This window comes from Muntiacus reevesi, chromosome 17 (assembly GCF_963930625.1).
Source record: "Muntiacus reevesi chromosome 17, mMunRee1.1, whole genome shotgun sequence".
Classification (NCBI taxonomy): Eukaryota; Metazoa; Chordata; class Mammalia; order Artiodactyla; family Cervidae; genus Muntiacus; species Muntiacus reevesi.
This window is the reverse complement of record NC_089265.1, coordinates 5509395-5528124: the sequence shown is the minus strand read 5'-3', so window position 1 is coordinate 5528124 and position 18730 is coordinate 5509395. Positions and strand designations below refer to the sequence as shown.

The 18730-nt window shown below is 48.0% G+C and overlaps 1 protein-coding gene across 1 annotated transcript; it reads left to right on the top strand.

The window, feature by feature from the left end:
* The first annotated feature begins 16196 nt into the window (after positions 1-16196).
* Positions 16197-18413, top strand: HAND2 (heart and neural crest derivatives expressed 2). The gene is made up of 2 exons (XM_065908415.1): positions 16197-16751; positions 18089-18413. The coding sequence occupies exons 1-2, from the start codon at positions 16197-16199 to the stop codon at positions 18185-18187; spliced, it is 654 nt and encodes a 217-aa protein (XP_065764487.1). The 3' UTR covers positions 18188-18413.
* The last annotated feature ends 317 nt before the right edge of the window (positions 18414-18730 follow it).

The window sequence follows — 18730 nt, the reverse complement described above, 5'->3', positions numbered from 1 at the left end:
AACCATTCAAGTGTCCTTTGAAGGTCCTCTGAGTTTCCAGTTTGGAGCTAGTGTGAATAAAGCTGCAATAAACATTCATGCACAGGTTTGTATGTGAACCTAAATCTTCACTGAGCTGGGATACATGTGCAGAAGTGCAATTGCTGAGTCATACAGTAGTTACATGTTTACTTTTTATTAAAAGAAACGGCCGAACTGTCTTCCTTTGGCCATCCCACTTTTCTCCCCACAAGCAGTGGAAGGGTGATCCAGTGTCTCTCCATCTTCATTCACATGTGGTATTGTCATAGTTTATTTTTAGCCAAAGCCAGAGATCCAGTTTAGGGCAAACACTGCTGGCAAGTCTTTCAAAGTTAACATATTTTGTTATTTTTACATTACAAGGGATTAAATATATTTATATTTGGCATATATATATGCCAACACACATATATATGTTACATATATCTATATATATGCATATATACTAACATCAGCTTACTTTTGTTTAAACTCTACAACTTAAGAGCTGTGCACATTAGACAAATGACTTAACATCTCTGGACCTCTATTTCCTGATATGTAAAAACTAACCCTTCCAAGTAAAGAATTATACTAAAGTAATAATGCATATATAGAGCTAGGAAAGGAGCTTCCCTGGTGGCTCAGTTGGTACAGAATTCATCTGCAGTGCAGGAGATGCGGTTTGATCCCTGGATCAGGAAGAACCCTGGAGGAGGGCATGGCAACCCACTCCAGTGGTCTTGCCTGGAGAATCCCATGAACAGGGGAACAGAATCAGGCCTATCTTACCTGCCTTCCAGAGGTACTGAGTTCAAATGAAAGGGCTTCCTTGGTGGCTCAGACAGTGAAGAATCCACCTGCAACGTGGGAGACCTGGGTTTGATCCCTGGGTTGGGAAGAGAGTTCAAATGAAAGAATGTAAAAGCAACTTGTAACATGTTGATGTGGCTAGTAGAGGAAGGCAAGTTATAGAAAACAAAGTCCAGGGCAACAAAGGGTCTCATTCATTCTGCCATCAGACATCAAGGTAGAAAAATGGCAGGAGACGGTGATGCCCCAGAGAAGGGGGTGCAAGAGGACCAGAGCACAAATTCCCTTTGTATTTGTTTTCATATAAACAATCAGAAATGAGTTAACCCACAGCCTCACTCGGTCCACATCAACAGTTGCCCGAGGCACCCAGGGATGGGGGAGATCTCAAAGGCAAAGCGCCTCAGAGTGCCCCCACTGTAACAGAGAAGAACAAATCTGACTCCATATTGGGTCTGCTTCTTTTACTTTAACATTGGTATCCTATTGCATTTGCCTACAAGTCAATCACTAAAAGAATGTTGCCTATAGTCAAAAGATACTGGATAGCCATCCTCAAGGCTTTGATCTTTAAAGGTGTAACACTTGCCCCCTCCTATAGAGATAAGAAGTTGCAGAACAGAGAATAACATTTGCCTTGTTGAAGGTTTATAGGAACATTGTGACCAGACCTAGGAGGACAGTTGAGGAACAAAGGATTCCAGCACCAAGAAGTCTGCAACAGCCAGTCAAACACCCCTTCCCTTTTAGTTAAAGAAGCCTGAATTCTAACTCAGGTAAGACGGCTCTTTGGGACACTAGTCCAACATTCTCTCTGCTAATGTACCAAATAAAGTCATTATTCTTTACCCCAACAACTCATCTCTCAATTTACTGTTCTGTCCCATGGTGAGCAATATGGGCTTGGACTCAGTAACACCACCACAAGCTCACATGGAGTAAGATAGGTTACGGTTTATCTGGCTCAGCTGGGTAGAAGCAGATTATATAATCCAGTTTTAACTAAACTTCAACAAAGGGCTTTAAAAGATTCCTACAAGGAATCTTAGATTGAAGATAATTCAAAGTATATAGGCATAAAACATCAAGGAAAAAAATGAGAGAATTGATACTGTTCTTTCTTTCTGTTAAGCACTTCAGTCTTAAAGCTACGAAATAAGGCAAGCACAGACAACATGAATCCAACAGTAAATCATGAAGACTATTTAAAATGTGGATTTTCAACCACAGCTGTAAGGTTCAAGCTCACCTTATAATATTTAAACCTATTGTTTACTTTATCTTGCTCCTTTTTAGTTTAGCTTTTGTAAGAGAAGACTGTGCTCAGTTTTGTCCGACTCTTTCTTGACCCTGTGGACTATAACTATAGCCTGCCAGGCTCCTCTGGCCATGGGATTTCTCCAGGCAAGAATACTGGAGTGGGTTGCCATTTCCTGCTCCAGGGGATCTTCCCAACCCAGGGATCGAACCCGCATCTCCTGTGTCTCCTACACTGGTAAGCTGATTCTTTACCACTGAGCCATGTGGGAAACCCTTAGCTTTTGTATGGGTTTATAATGTACATATGATGTCAGTAAAGTAGTACAGATACATGATGTGCCAATAAATATACTTTACATGTTTTATTCTTGGGGTGCACAACTAAAATAGTCAGGAGACCATTGAGTTAGGGTATCTGACTTCCTCAGGGTGTCATTTCCCCCAGTTTAGACAGCAGCAGACTACCACACGTGGCCAAGATGGCGTTAAGGTAGATCTCCTCTGCTAGTTTGGCAGGTTGCTCTCGCTATGACCACCTCCCCATACCTTTCTAGAGCCTCTAAAGACAGACAAAAGTCTTCACCTTCACCCTGTCAACCTTGAGGTCTGGAAGCCAGTGCAGACTCCTCACAGAAATCTCTGTGAAGTCCATGGACTGTCAACACTCCCACAGCCCATGACTTTCAAGAAGGTACTTGGCATGCCACTCTTTTATGTTGTATGGCTTTACCTCATGTTTATTAAGCACTTACTGTATGCCAGACCCTCAATTAAGAGCCTCATGTAATCATCTCACCACAAGTTCATCATGACATTGTGATAGACTCTACAATAATTATCCACCTTGTACAGATGGGGTAACTGAAGCTAATAATGGTTCACTAATTTTCTCAAGATCACATACTGACAGCTGCTCTAGTCAATATGCAATTTTGTGCCTCCAGGGACTTACCTGGTAGTCCAGTGGTTAAGACTCTGAGCTTTAAATGCAAGGGGCATGGGTTCAATCCGTGGTGAGGAATCTAAGATCCCACATGCTGGGGGATATGGCCAAAAATTTTTTTAAAAAAGGTTCTGCCTCCAACTCCAGAGACTCACTGTTAATCACTATATTATACTACCTTACATGCATAATAATAGCTTTTATTTGTATGTATTATTAATAATATTTCTTTACAACGTACTCAAACTTAATTTCTAACACTTGTCCCATTCCAAATGTGACTTTGCTTCATCCTGGCATCAAATATTTACTAGAGTACTTCACTGACCTTGTAATAAACCAAATAAAGTAGAATTATATTTATAGGAGCTATTTTTATAAACAGATTTTGAAAGTTTTATCTTATCAATCCTTGAAAAAAGACTGCTGTAAATAACATGAAGCAAGGTATAAACAATCATATGATAAAATAAATATGGCTTCCTATTTGCCCAGATATATCTGAGATTATAAGTTAGACCCCTAGAATTCAAGGCAATGAGAAAAATTCAGGGTGTGATCTAGTTATTTCCACATATTCAGCTAGTCCCTGCCTGTGTACATTAATCGGATACTTGAGTTCTCTGATGTTCTCTTTCTGTGATTTTAAAAACACTACATTTACAAAGCACAGTCCATACCACATGGACTCAAATGCTATTTTCTTAATGTAGCTACTTAATCCCTGATAAACCATCATATTTATCCTTATAAACACTTCATTAAACATCACTCTATCTGAAAAAAGAAAAATTCAGCAAAGAAAAAGCACTTCAACAGCCCACATATAATTTATATTTGTAATAAAGCAAAAATAACCACTTGATTAGATTCTATAATTTTATTGCTGACATCATCTTGAACAGCAAAAGATACAGAGAACTTAACAATGTTTGGAAAAGCAGAAAGAGTTACTGGGAATGAAAGGAGGCAGTTTCTTGCTTTTTTATCTCAGATTAATAACAGTCAAAGATGTCTGGTTTCTTCCTGGAAAAGGTTTGGTTTTTTTTTTTCACCTTTTTCTCCATAAGTGGGAATTAATGGATATCATCTCATGGATATACTTTATTACTCCAGTTTAACACCAATTTGAGGGAGGAAAAATGCTTTTTGACACCAGTTTTGACAAAATGCATTCATTTAGGGGGAAAAAAAAACTAGTACAGTGAGTTAAAGATCCTTATAATTTAACCCAATATTAAAAATTAAAGTAGTGGGACCTCCCTTGGTGGTCTAGTAGTTAGGACTTCGCCTTCCAATACAGGGGTTGAGGGTTTGGACAGGTAGCTAAGACCCCATAAGCCTCTTGGCCACAAAACCAAAACATAAAGCAGAAACAATTGTAACAAAATCAATGAAGACTTTAGAAATGGTCCACATTCAAAAAAAAAAAAAAAAAATCAAGATAGCTAGAATTTTCTATACCAAGAATTTACCTCCATTCCTTGATGGGGGCTTCTTCACTCAGTGAAAAATCTTAGAAATCACTGATTTGAAAAACCAAAAACAAAACCCAACCTATCTGGTTATGTGGATGCAACTTATGCCTTTTCTGTTTATACAGAAAGCCAGATCTTGCCAAAGGAAACTTTTCTTTTTCAGATTTTATGTTTCTGCATTCCTCCTGTCTTGTCTTTTGTATCCCTCTTTAAGCCATCACTTCATAACTGTCATGAGAAAAAGCACTCACTCATTTTCTCTGATTTTGCATCTTCATAGAAGTTTTTTTAGATGGACCACAGCCATCTTATAGGAAAGCTCCATTTTCTGGTGGGGTCTGCAAAGGGTAGAGTCTGAATGTCCAGTGCGCTGTCTGTCTGTCACCCAGCACAAGGAGGGACTCGTGTTACCTACAAAGGTATTAGGAAAGTGCTCCCAGCTGAAAGTATTTATCCAATTCCAATTGCTGTTTGGAAGTCTAAAATACGAAGGGTAGTACTGTTCCAGGAGCTACTGTTTAAAACAATGCAATGCCTGTTTAGAGGCAAAAAGTCGGTATTTGAAAGTCTGAGTTGGTTTAAAAAATAATAACTATGCATCCAAAAAAGAATTCTTAAAGAAACATTTATATGCCAGGCACATGTTTTTTATTTTAATAACATTAGCTAAACTAAATAAATATGTAGAGTCTAATAATTATTCTCTATATTTTTATATTATCCTATTTTAGTGAGTTTGCAAAGAAGCTAATGAATAACAATGAAAGAAAAACATGTATCTGTCAGGACAAAGTTGCTTGTGGTTTGTAGGCAATGCAAAATGTTGTGTTGAAAAAAATGCTGTGTTAAAAAGTCATTGACAACTGCTCTGATTTAAAATGAAGTGAATGCATATCCCTGTAGGATAATGGCAGATAAAAAAGTAATCGTGTTCCCTGTACAATTATGTTCCCTGGCATTTATATAAGCATAATAATGCTTTCAGGGTATTTTCATAGTTGTTCACTTAATGTGGGATTAACATCAAAATCTTTATAATTATCTGAGATCACGAATTTGAAAGTGGAGTGGTAAAACATGTTAATGGTTAAAAGACGCTAGCAGTTTTAATACCAAACAGATTAACACACATGAAAGTAATATAATTTGTGCACTGAATAATATGTCAGACCAATTCTTCTGGTGAAGGAAGAATTCTTATGAAATGGTACCCTTTCTAGCTACTGCTTTGTGTTTCTTCTAGAAATACTAAAGCAATCTCAGATAGAAAATTGCATGAGATATGCACGTGGGTGTGCATAACTCATGGACTTGAAACATTATTCTGTGACTTTGCATCACACAATTTCACGAAACCTTCATTTCTGAAGTTTCCTTTCAATAAGGTCGAGAACCAAAACATGACAATAGGAAATTAATTTTGAAGAAGGAAGGTGTGATTATAAACAACAACAAAACAAATAGAGCATAAGAGATTGTTAACTGACAAGAACAGCTAAGAATTTCTTTTATAACCACTCACAAATAAATGTAGATTCTTATGCATTTTTAAATAATAAAGAAGCATATTTTAACATGTACCTCAGAGTTTCATAAAACTATTTCTCAGCCTCAACTTTCTCAACCGGACAGGGGTAGGAAATGGGTAGTCATTTAGAATATGAAGCTACGGATTAATTGCCTGGCATGCCCATCTTTCCAGAATCTCGGTGAAAATGGACTTCACAACCCAGACCTAATTATATTATAATCCCTGTTGCACTCAGCTACACGGGTTAGGATGGGATGTGAAACCTTGGAAAATATACTGAACGTGACAAACGCAGGTACCTCCCCCCCAACACAGAGAATGTGTATTAAAATCCTGTATCTGTGTAACTTCAGCTGCGCCTGAATTGGGAGCAAGGGCGGGGGGGGGGGGCGGTCCAGGAGTTAAATCATGTGGTTTCCACTTATGCAGAAAGAATCCATAAAAAAGAGATTTATTATCATATTTTCCTTTGGAAATGTAGTATTTGTTTTTGACTTTAAAAGTGCTCCTCGGTATAAAGCAGGGTAAATATTACAATTTTGTGAAACTGCAGCCAAGATTTAATTGTCTGTGAAATATCAGGCTTAGGACCTGATTCGAGTTAACTACTGTTCTGCTGAGACCAGCTCGGCTGGCCCGCTGTGTCCCAAAGCGCAGGTTGAAGAAGGGGTGGGCGGCCCCACGCCCCCCGGGAGCACCGCCAAAGGCTTCGGAGCCTCATCCTCCAGCCGAGCTAAAGAGACTTCCTTCGCGCAAAAAATCAAATCAGAATAAGCAGCCAAGGAAAACAGGACCGAGCAGGCTAGCGAGAGAGAGAGAGAGAGAGAAATCCGGTAACCGCCTAGAAGTGCAGGAGGAAAACGGGATGCGATGCAAAAAAGTGGAGCGGAAAGGGGGAGAAAGGAAGCTGGGCAAGTGGACACAGTGGACTCCACGTGTGCGCCGTCCGGCGCGTTAACGCCGCGTGCGCCCCAGCCGCTCCACTGGGAACGAGAAGCCCCAGAGCTCGGCACTGCATCCCCGGCCCCCTCCGCGCCTCCTCCTCGCCCCGCGCCGGCTCCGCCGGTCCTTCCTCCGCCACCCGGTGCCGGTGCCGAGAGAAAGCGGGCGGCGGCCGATTTGCCCCGGTGGCACCGTAGCCAAAAGCCTGTCCGTAATTGCAAAGCAAACAAGGCTGAAATATTGGGTCGGTCTCAATCGTGACAAGATCTACGCTTTTGCCGCCAATTTGTTTGTGCAGCTCTATTTAAAGGCCCTTGATTGAGGAAATGTTGAAAATAGCGGGGAGGGTTCCCTAATGAGACCTCGGGAAAAAAGAGCTGGGGCGGGGGGAGGGGGGCGGGCGTGGGAGGGGGAGGGGCGCCTTTAACCCCTTCCTGCCCGCTTCAGGCAAAAGCCCTGGAGCCCAGAGAGGGCAGGAGAGGGAGCAGGGATCCGCCCCGCGCGGCGACCTCCCCGGCGGCCGCGACCTGAACTCCACCCGCGCCCGCATCTCCCTCCTCCCCTCCGCCCCCGAGGCCCCGCGGCGCCCTCCGACAAAACCCCCGACTGGGGGTCCCAGCGGCTGAAAGAGAAGGCTAGACGCTCAGGAGGCGGGAAGAGAAAACACACACACATATTTATTGCGCACAGAAAAAGCCCATGCGTTCAGTGTCCAGCCCCGTGCGCGCCTCGGTCTCATTCAACTCCGAGCGCATCCTCTCAGCCAGCTTCATTACCCCATTGCTCAGATGCGGACACCAAGGCTCAGAGAAAACCAGTCCTCGGGGAGCCTGCGCCCACACGACCAGGCTCTAGCTTAGCAGCTCAGGAGGTAGAGGGCCCAGGGGAGGCCAAGTCAGGCTGGTCCCCCTGTTCTCCATCCCACGCCGGCGTCGCGGAGCCCTTGGATGCTCGGTCCATCCAAGCAGCTTTCTCCCCGCTTCTCCAGGGCACTTGATGATGAGGTCCGTTCCCTGCGAGAGGATGTCCGCCTCCGGCACTAGCTCTGGTCGCTTTCAAAACAAAGAAAATTGCAATTCGATTGCCATTGGGATACGTGAAATTCATCCTTTACACAGCTGTTTAAGAACCCACTGGATTCAGTGGCTTGATTGGGTTCTCAGGGAACCCACAGTCACAGAAGGAGAAAGCTGTGTGCCTGGAGAGCTACCAGAGAGAAGTGGGGGGACCAGAACAGAGTTCAGAAGAAGGGAGACCTGATTTGCTGGAGCAGAAAGGAGGGAAATCAAACCTGGAAAGGCTTCCTGGAGGAGGTGGCATTTATGCTGGGTCTACAAGAAACCAGGAAGTGTGGATTCGTTAACATGGGAGAGAGAGAAGTTGTTTGCCAGCTCTGCTGGCAAGTCAAGGGGTGCCAGACCCACAGCTGGGGACAATGTGGGGGTCACCACCTGTTCATCCCCGGCTGCCCCTCTAACTTAGAGAATGTGAGTTGATCAAGTCCTGAGCCAAAGTTTCAGTCTCTCTTAGGATTGAAAATCTAGGGCTTGCAGGCGACACCAGAGGCAGCACTTTGACCCTTCAGGAGGCGTGGACTTGGGCCAGCAGGGCCTGTTAGGGGCAGGCCCAGCAGGAACATGGCACTGGGGCACTCACCCCAGGGCTATTAGAGCCACACATTCCCAGTTTTTCCCGAGGGATCTGGTCAGAGATGTACCTTGGCTCTTCGGAAGTTTGTCTTTCTGGAGTCCCAGGCAGAGGTGGATTGGGAAAATGGAGACCCCGAGGGGCAGGGAGAACTGGTTTCGGTGGTACTTCTCCCAGAATGATCTGCGCTTTCTGTCAGCAAAACAAAAAAGTATCAGTCACAGGCATCCAGTGGAGCTGCTCAGTGTGTTCTGAATGGAATTCTGCTTTTTTCTGCATGCAACCAATTCCTTCGTTTGAAGTTGGATGCTTTGCAAAGCAGAATGCAATTCCATTTTTTTGTTCCTCGAGGTTTTGGCCTGTGTTGACTTAAGTGGGCACTCACACAAGTATTGAAAAGAAAAGCCCTTCTCTTCTGGAAAATGGAACAAAGTTGCACCTCTCCAGTCACTCGGCAGATGTATAATCTGTAACAACAAATTTGCCTCCTTGTGCTGCGCATTTCCAGCAAGCACCCTGCCTTCTCTGTTTATGTTATAACTTTTCTGCCTGCAATTATTTTTATTTTAATTTTCTGTCACTTTAACAGAAACCAGAGCCTTTTCCTTTAATGTTTTGTACACAACATGTTCATTTGGATAAGATGTTCTTTTCTATCCTCTTTTAGCTTGCCTTTCCTAGTGTGGCGTTCTGTATCAGGAGTTTCTAATATTTCTCCTTCTCTCTCTTTTTTTTTTTTTAAAGAACTTGTCCCTGTCTTGCTTTATTTGTTTGTGTGAAATTTAGTTTGAAAGGAGATCAGAGAGAGCAGGAGGGGTTTGTAATAGGAGAATGACCGAATGACCCAAAGGCTGATTATCTGTCATTAACTGGAGACTCGGTGTACCCAAATTACCAGGGAGACCTCAGTCTGCTGGATCCAAAAAGGCAAGCATGGAATGCAGAGCTGAACAGGCTCGTGGCATTGCAAGGGAAGACACTCTGCCCACACATTTTCTTAAGGAGGCTTCCTTCAAACCACAGCTCAGCTTCGGTGGACAAGTGTTTTAGATTCTGACATGTTGTACACTGGTATTTTTAAAAAAAAAAAAAAAGAAAAACACTCTGCTGAAAGACTACCTTCAACGTTTTCTATCGCTAACTTTTTCTGTGTCATTTCATTAGGAGCAAAATTGCAGTTAATTGTCTAAGCTCCAGAGAATATTGAGAAATCAAGCCAAGCTGCTTTTGATCTGCTAAACCCAAGCCTTGTAAAAATCGAGGTTTGCCATTAATATTGACGATAAAATGGTTTCTTTTTGTTAACCTGAAACTCAGCCATCGTGGTGAGCCCTCGCCTAGAAGCAAAGGCCCTGGAAGAAAGTAGCAAGGATTTGGAAGAAACTGCCAGAAATCTCTTTATGAACTTGCAAAGGAGGCTTCAGAACAGGACTTCCTAGGAATGCAAGCCACACTGCAGTTAGCACTGGGAATGCACTGGGGCTGCTAACAGATCCTTCAGTCACATAAGTGGTGTGTCCAAAGCCCCGCATGTTAAGCTGCCATTTGCTTTCAAATTTTATTCTGAACCCCAGACTGTCTGGCAGACTAGCTAAAGTCTATTCTTTACCATTCCCTTCAAGCGTGTATGCAAAATTACAATTACTTCCTCTTCTGAATGTCGACAGCTTTCCTCCCGGCTTGGAAGAATATATTGCTTGTATGTGTAGGTGATGTGATTGAAACAAGAATGTGAATGAGCAGTTAAGATAAATCCTGTGCGGTGTATTTTCTTACATCACTTTTGCTCTCACCTCCATCTCTATTTAACTACAGACTGGCAAAGATCAAATTTGTCGTACTTCTTTGGATCACCATAATTTCATTAATAACACTTCCCACTTATACATCACACAGCCTAGAGGGAGGCCCCTTCACATGCATTATCTTTTGTTCCCTTCAGTCTGAGTAAGGAATTTAGCTTTACAGACAAACGTGGGCCAATGCGGGTACCCAGCAAAGGACTGAGTTCCCCCGATCAGTAAAGACCCTCCAGAGCAGCAGCACACTTGCCAGTTCATATGAAGATCTAATCAGAGATTATTTGGAAAAGATGCAATTCCCACTGTCTATAATAGTGGACATTCAGACGTTTCCTGTACAGAGTCCACCTTAAGTACACAATGTTATATGTCAATTATATATCAATTAAAAATATTTTTCTTAAAGAATCTGACATAAGGATGAAACAGTATCTTACTCTTCATCACTTTCAGCTTGTGACACCAAAAAACCTTATAAATCCAAGCATTGCTGGCAAACAAATTGGTAAGGAGGGAAAGAGAGAAGGGGGAGGAGGTAAAGAGGAAAAGGGAGGGAGAGAGGAAAGAGAGAGAGAAGGGCTAAATGTGGGGGGATTTACAAACACCCAGCAAGTTCTGTTTCCTAACCAACGAGGAGCCATGAGCCCCACCACAGTCGCTGCTGCAGCAGCCCCTCCCGCCCAGTCTCCACAGCCCTGCTCTCTGCTCCGACGGGAAAGAGGGGGATGAGGGCACCCTCACCAGATACCCCCACCCCCACCCCAAAACCCAACAAGAAAACACTCAGAAGAAATGGAAGCTCAAAAGAGCCAAGGGCAGCCCTTCCTGCCCTTCGTTTCTGAAACAGACATGAGCCTGAGCAAACTTGATTCCACTTCAGAAATGTGTCCTAGAAGCACCACCACGTTTCTGGGCCCACTGTCACTTGTCAAAAGGCAAACAAGAAGGTGGGAACTACAAACCCCTCCCTGTCAGAGGGGGACTCTTGCCCACCACTTGGACAATGCCCCTTGTTCTAGATTGTCCTAGCGGTTCTGGGGCTAAGTGGCGAGTATGCACCATGACTCAACCACACCCTTGAAGGGATAGAAATGCAAAGCAGTCAGGGTGTCCGAAGAAGCACCACCCTTGGACAGGTGAGGCTGGGGTGACACCTTCAAGAATACATTGCTTTTTCTCCCACCTTCTGGGTTGGATGTTCTTTCTGGGGTTCTTGGCATGTTCTGGGGTTCCCCTCCCACAAGAGCATTATAGAGATTAACAGGAATGCCCAGAGTCACTTCTACTACGTCGGTTAGGAAAATAAGGTAAAACGAGACTTGAAAAACGCTGAGGGGAATTGAGCCATAATTCCCGTAAACATAAAATGTGTGTTTATGGCCCTCCGGCCTGGTTCTTTTCAGGTCCAGTTTATTTTGAGTTCTCATGAGCAAAACACAAGATACAAACTGCCCTTGCCTTTGAAATAATAAATACCTCGAAAAGATCTGTATTTTCCCTTAAAACAGACTGAAGTTTTTAAGAAAATATTTAGTTTAAAGCAGATTGATTTTTAAAGTAATATCTCACAAACCCAGAATGTTTGCCAGGGCATGAGTGCCTCGCCCCAAGCTGGTGCCCTTGGACCCTTTTCCAGGCAAGGGGGTGGGAGAGAGGGGGAAAGAGACAAGAGACACAGACCCAAAATAAATGTTGGACCCCAGTTCTGTCTGCTTAGCTGAAAAAGGCAGTTGTGATGTGCAGCATGGTGGGTATATCATCAGTTACAAGGATCTCAAACATTTCCCCCAAAACCAGGGCTGTTCCCCCAACCGATGAATTGGTCTCCCCACCTGGAAAAGACGGGCTGCAGCTCAGCTCAGGGCCTCAGAGGAGGGGAAGTGGTTAGCGCACCCTAACCTTTGCAGGATTCCTCCTGGAGGCAACCCAGGCAGCCCCAAGCCAGCAACTTCTCAGCTGCTCAGGGGCCCCTGGAGTAGTGTGCCCTTTCCCAGAGCAGAACACCAGAGGCTACTATAGAACACCCCAGCATGGGGTCTGGACCATGAAACCAGGAACCTCTGCCTCCTACCTGTCTTTTCCCTTTTCCCAGTCCATCACCACCACTACCATCACCTCCATCGCTAGTACCCCAGAAGGCACAAGGCATTAAACTGGGGGCACACCTGATATGGCATCTTTGCCTCACAGCTTTCCAGGGCAGCAGAGTAACATAGCAGCCCACCAGAGCGGCAGCAAAAAGTCCCAAAGGGAGATGAAGAGAAAAAAGTGAACTCGGACTCAGTTGATTGTACATTCAGAGTGGAACTCAACCACTTTGGGACCCTAGAATTCTCTCACTTGTCACCTGCTTCCGGGGCCATAAGCCTCTGCATTTTGGCTGAGATTCATGAAGTCCTGGACCCTTGGATCACATTAATTAACTGATAATGACACTGTCAGTGAGGACCGAGGTTCAGATTAGCATCTTTTACGACTTTTTTTTCTGTCCCATGTTGTCCATCTCTTTTATCACTTGCCAGGCTCTCTGGGACCATGAGGGGTTTGTCTATTTTTTGTTTGTTTGTTTCAATTAAAACGACACGAGAAAGGCTAGAAGTGGCGAGTCCAGATGCCTTTGCCACGGAGGCCACTCATCCCTGGTAGACACTGCATCTCAATCCCCAGCTCAGCCCTCTGCCTGACCTCTTCCACCTCCTTTCAATTTCCCAAACTCCCCCTGGCCGGAAAGCCTGTGTTTTTTATCTGGGTGCAATCACCTTACTTTTGTCTATCTGCTCAAAAGGCCTAGATGTGTTTTTATAAACAGACTTCTTTATTTTAATGTATCAAATGTCAGAGGATTGAACTACCAGTATATGCACATTCAGGGTTTACCTTTCTGGTGAAAATGCAGACCGAACCCTGACCACACTACCCATACTCTTTCCCTGAAGAACAAGGTCTTTAAAAGACTCTGCTTGTCCTCCAAACTGCAGACCCGCTTAAGGTGGAAGTTCGAAGCTCTAGGAGGCTTTTTGTTCTGAGCCCAAAGGGCCCAGCATATCTGGTTTCAGCTACTCCTCACCCCTATTCTCAGCTTCAAGACCTCTGCTGGGGGCATTCCAGGAAACTGACCCTTTGCTGAAGGGACAAGATGGGCCCTCATGGTGACTCTCAGCCAGCTTTCTACGACCACCTCTGGGTTCCTTTCCTTCTACAGCCCGGCCACCTATAACCTAAAACATGTTTGTCAAAGCTGTGCCCAGGGCTCTGGGGTTAGTGGCTGGCAACCGCCCCAGTCCGGGGCAGCAGAGGAGCTGGGTACCCCCAAACCCTGCCTCCCCAAGCCTGGACCCAGCAAAAAGTGGGCAGCATGCAAGCAAAGGACGGTCCTCACCGAGTCCTTGGAACAGGACTCTGCAGCCTGAGGCCTGACTCTGCCTACCTCCCTGGGACGAAGCCCAAGGTGGGGTGCTTGGTCTACCCCCCGGCAGAGCCTAGCAAGGCCCAGCAGCGAGTCCCAGGCCGCAGCGGCCCGTGCTGGCACAGGCACACCCCGCGTGGGCTCCCTCTAATTTACGGCCCTTGGGCTCCTGTTGACACTCTTTTCCACACCGACCCCTCGGGCGGAATCTTCAGCTCCACATCAGCCTCAGCCAAGGCTGCCGGCCAACCCCCGAGGATCATTTCAGCTCCTGCCACCGTCCACCCCCCTCAGCCCCCAACCTCTTCTCAAACGGCTCAAGCCACTCGGGCGCCGCGGTCCCGGTGCCGAGCGGCCCGGTGACTTACAAGTGGAGATCCATTTTCCGTTCTAATGTGTTCAAGATCACCAAGGCCAGCAGTCTAAACATCCACGAGCCGTCCTCCCGGCCTGCCTCTTAAACTGGTGTTTAATGGTTCCCCTCCGATAACTAAACCTGCTTTCCACACATGCCCGCTTTTATGGGAGAGGTAGGAATGCGGAGATGTATTTATATGTTTGTTCATAAAAACTGAAAAATAAGCTCTGAACACGCTGTAAAAAATATTCAGTTACTTACCAGACAGGCTAGTTAAACCTGGGGAACACCGATACCGGCCACACAACAAATTCGGGGAATCGAGGTGCCCTGCGCTTTGAAACCGCCCAAGGTCTGCGCTAGGGCTGGCGTCCCTGCAGAACATCGAAATGAGAGTATTTACAATCTTGACCGTTGTCCCGGGGTCTTCACCACGATTTCCAAAAGTAGTCAATATAACACAAGCTCCCCAAGAGGGCCCTGGCCTGGGTAACGAGGTGGGTAAGTCTAGCGACGCAGAGACGCGCGTTTCCAGTCTGTGCCCAGGTCAAAGCCGCAGCCTTGCCCTGCGCCCCGCGCCCGCCTCGGCCGGCCGGAGACGCGCCGCCGGGGGGCGGTGGTTGGGAGGGGGCCGCCGCCCGCCGCCTCTCTCCCGCCCAGCACAGAACTGCGCCTGCTGCTCTGCTCTTGCCTGTTACCTACAAAACACTTCGAAAAGCAATATCTGCTTCCTTTTTTTAACCAGAAAAGAAAGCAGAGAAATACCGTACCTGGTTTAAGATTCTTCAGTATTTGAGACCTGGGGGGAAAATATTTTAATAGTGAAGCATCTGTTAAACACTTGCATTAACCTCCGGCTGATAAAAAAGTTTTTTTAACCCTGCCCCCCCCCCCTTCGTTTTAATTATCTTCTGGTTATGAAGGGGCAGCCAATCCTGGACGAGGACCTCGGCAATTAGCAACAAGAACATCAAAAAGTTTTATTGCGGAGAGCGCGAGGCGCCGCCCCCGCCGCCCCGGGATTGGCGTGAGGAGCCTCTGACGACATATATTAACCCGAGCGGCCCTAAAGATGTGGCTGTACATGGAGATCTTGCTGGGAAAATCCGCTTCCTCCCCTCACGGCGTCCAGCCCCGAAGAACCACCGCCACCACCGCCGCCGCCCGGGAGCTCTCACGGCCGCCGCGCAGAGCCCTTCGCGCCGCAGCCGCCGCCTTCGCGCTCCAGGGGCCTGCAGGGCCCAGATCCTTCCCCGGAAAGGAGAGGATCTGAGAAAATGGATGCACTGAGACCTCTCTGAAAACCCTCCGAGGGAGCCGAGAGGAGCGCGGAACACGTTATTCGCAGCTAAAATCACGTTCAAGGACCAAAACAACAACCAAAAATTTCATTAAAACAATAAGCGCACAAGAATCCAGATCAGGCTGGTGGGGGGGAGGGGAAGGGGCGGGAAGAGGAGGGTCGCATGGAGGTAGCTTCACAGTGAGCAGTCGACCCCGCCGCCTCCCTGCAGAGCCGGGCCGGCTCTTCAAGCCGCGGCTTTGGACTCGCCCCGGGACTGCGAGTAGCCGCGGCGCCGGGCACGCGGCCGGGGCGCGGAGCCCGGCGACTCCACCGAGCAGCCCCGCGGGAGCCGGGGCACCTTTGCATGAGCTCGAGAGGACTGTGCCTGCCCGCAGCCGCCAGGGAAGCAGGAGCCTGCGCGCGGGCCGTGGAGCAAGGCGGGAGCCGGCGGCGGCGGCGTCGGCAAGGGGCGCACGGTGCCGGGACCAGCTCGCCGCGCCCTATGGGGAGCCGGCGGCCGCGGCGCTGCTGAGGCGGGCCCGGCGGGCCAGGCGGGGGGCCGGGGCCCGGGCTGCAGCAGCCCCCTCTGCGGCTGCCGGGCCGGCCCGGGCGCCCGGGGGCTGGGGGGTGGGGGGTGGGGGAGGCCGCGGAGCGCCGAAGCGGGGGCCCGGGCCGAGGGCGCGGCAGGGCTGCGCGCACGCTGGGGTGCGTGGAGGGGCGCGGAAGGCGAGATGAGTCTGGTGGGGGGCTTCCCCCACCACCCGGTGGTGCATCATGAGGGCTATCCGTTCGCCGCCGCCGCCGCCGCTGCTGCCGCCGCGGCCGCCAGCCGCTGCAGCCACGAGGAGAACCCCTACTTCCACGGCTGGCTCATCGGCCACCCCGAGATGTCGCCCCCCGATTACAGCATGGCCCTGTCCTACAGCCCCGAGTACGCCAGCGGCGCCGCCAGCCTGGACCACTCCCATTACGGGGGGGTGCCGCCGGGCGCCGGGCCCCCAGGCCTGGGGGGGCCGCGCCCGGTGAAGCGCCGGGGCACCGCCAACCGCAAGGAGCGGCGCAGGACTCAAAGCATTAACAGCGCCTTCGCAGAGCTGCGCGAGTGCATCCCCAACGTGCCCGCCGACACCAAGCTTTCCAAGATCAAGACTCTGCGCCTGGCCACCAGCTACATCGCCTACCTCATGGACCTGCTGGCCAAGGACGACCAGAACGGCGAGGCGGAGGCCTTCAAGGCAGAGATCAAGAAGACAGATGTGAAAGAAGAGAAGCGGAAGAAGGAGCTGGTCAGTACCAGGCGGCAGAGGGCAGTGGGGTGCGGGGGAGCGGGGATCCGGGTCTCTCTCCCGTTGGGCTGAACGCTGGCCCGCCGCGTTCTCTGGCAGCGCCCTGAGCCAAGTTGCTTGCACCAGGTTGTGGTCGGAAGGTTTCCCCGCAGAAGCAGAGAGGGCAGGGGAGGGTGTCAGCACGCGGAGGAGGTTAAGAGGGATGTTTTGCGCTGGCGATCTTCTTTCCGGGTTATCGCCGCGCCCCCAGGCACTTAGGGCCGGCCTCGCGGACTCCAGCTTGATCTTTCGATCGTACTGGCCTGGATCCCTCTTTCCTCGTCCTTTCGAGCCTTCATTCGGCCTCCAGTCCGTTCTTGCTTTCAGATGTTTCTAAAATAAGTTGCTCAGAAGCACTTGATTTCAGTTATTTCACTACTGGTTGCGTTTCCCCTTCTTGATAAAGAGGCAGTCACTGATTCTAAGAGCTTTTGCGGTGGTTCTGATAACTATACCGGGAAGACGTGAAGGTGAACATAAGATAAGTACTTCAAAATTCAGCTCAGTTTCTCTCTGGCAGTGATGTTAAAATGTGACTTCCCAGATGAGTATTCTTTCTATTTCTGGTTTTGTTTGCATGCGCCTTTACATTTTAAGACAAATAGTAAGTATCATCATAGTCATTGTCATTGTTCTGAACAGTAACACAAAGTTATAACTGAAAATTAGTTTTCTCAAGTTCCTAACCAGGTGACCATAGGGTGGTGGAGTTTAGAGCAGGGCTACTGCCATGAAGAACATGGAAAATAATTGCATTTGTCGAGGTTTTCTTCCTTGGGGTCTATGGCACTTTAGTTGCTGCCAAGTCGAGGGATCTCCTGTAGCCTGGGATTTCAGAGGCCTTGGAGGAGGCCGACGAGGCCTTGGACAGACAGGCCCAAGCCGAGGCCGAGGCACCTCTCCCCATCTGCCTTAGAGCGCGGGTCTGGGACTGCGATTGAAAACAGGGAAACCAGACTGAGCGCCGACCCCAGATCGCGCCCCTACATCTGGAGTTAGAGAGAAGGCCCCCAGTTCCTCCATAAACGACTTGAAAACCGGTGGTTGTTTATAAACTCGCCGACCTGGGAGTTGAGTGCTGCCGCTGCGTGTCGGCCTGGGCGGTAACTAGGGCAGCGCCAGCCTTCCTAGCTCTTCTGCAGGGGCTGGGACTTGAGGCCACCCCACCCGCGGTTCCTGGCTGGCTCTCCCACTATCTTCTCTGGCCGGGAAAGCGCGGGGGTTGCGTGGGACCGGATCTCCTCTCTGATTTTCTCTTTCTACTTTTCTTCCCCTCACCTCACCTCTTCTCTGCCCAGAATGAAATCTTGAAAAGCACAGTAAGCAGCAACGACAAGAAAACCAAAGGCCGGACGGGCTGGCCACAGCATGTCTGGGCCCTGGAGCTCAAGCAGTGAGGAAGAGGAGGAGGAGGAGGAGGAAGAGAAGGAGAGCTCCAGCAGGGCCCAGGAGCTGGATGCAGACCCAGGACTCCAGGCAAGCTCTGCGTGCTCCGCTCTGAGGACTTCCTGCATTTGGATCATCCGGTTTATTTATGTGCAATGTGCCTCCCTCTCTTTGCCCCCTTCGAGGCATCCGCTCCCCACCTTCCCCTCCAAAAAAAAAAAAGTGGATATTTGAAGAAAAGCATTCCGTATTTTAATATGAAGAGGACACTCCTTCGTGGTAAGGGATCCCGTCGTTGTCTTGTAGAGTCTCTGTTTGTGAATGTTTCCTCCTGCTGTGTAGACACCAGCGATGCTCCCTCTCCACTTACCTAAACCCTTCCAGATAAAGACAGCGGGACACTAGTGTGTATGTGAAGTGTATCTTTAATACTTGGCCTTTGGATATAAATATTACTGGGGATTATAAAGTTTTATTTCAAAGCAGAAAACGGGCAGCTAACATGTCCGTTGAGCTTTCCTGGTGGCTCGGCGGTAAAGAATCTGCCTGCCAAT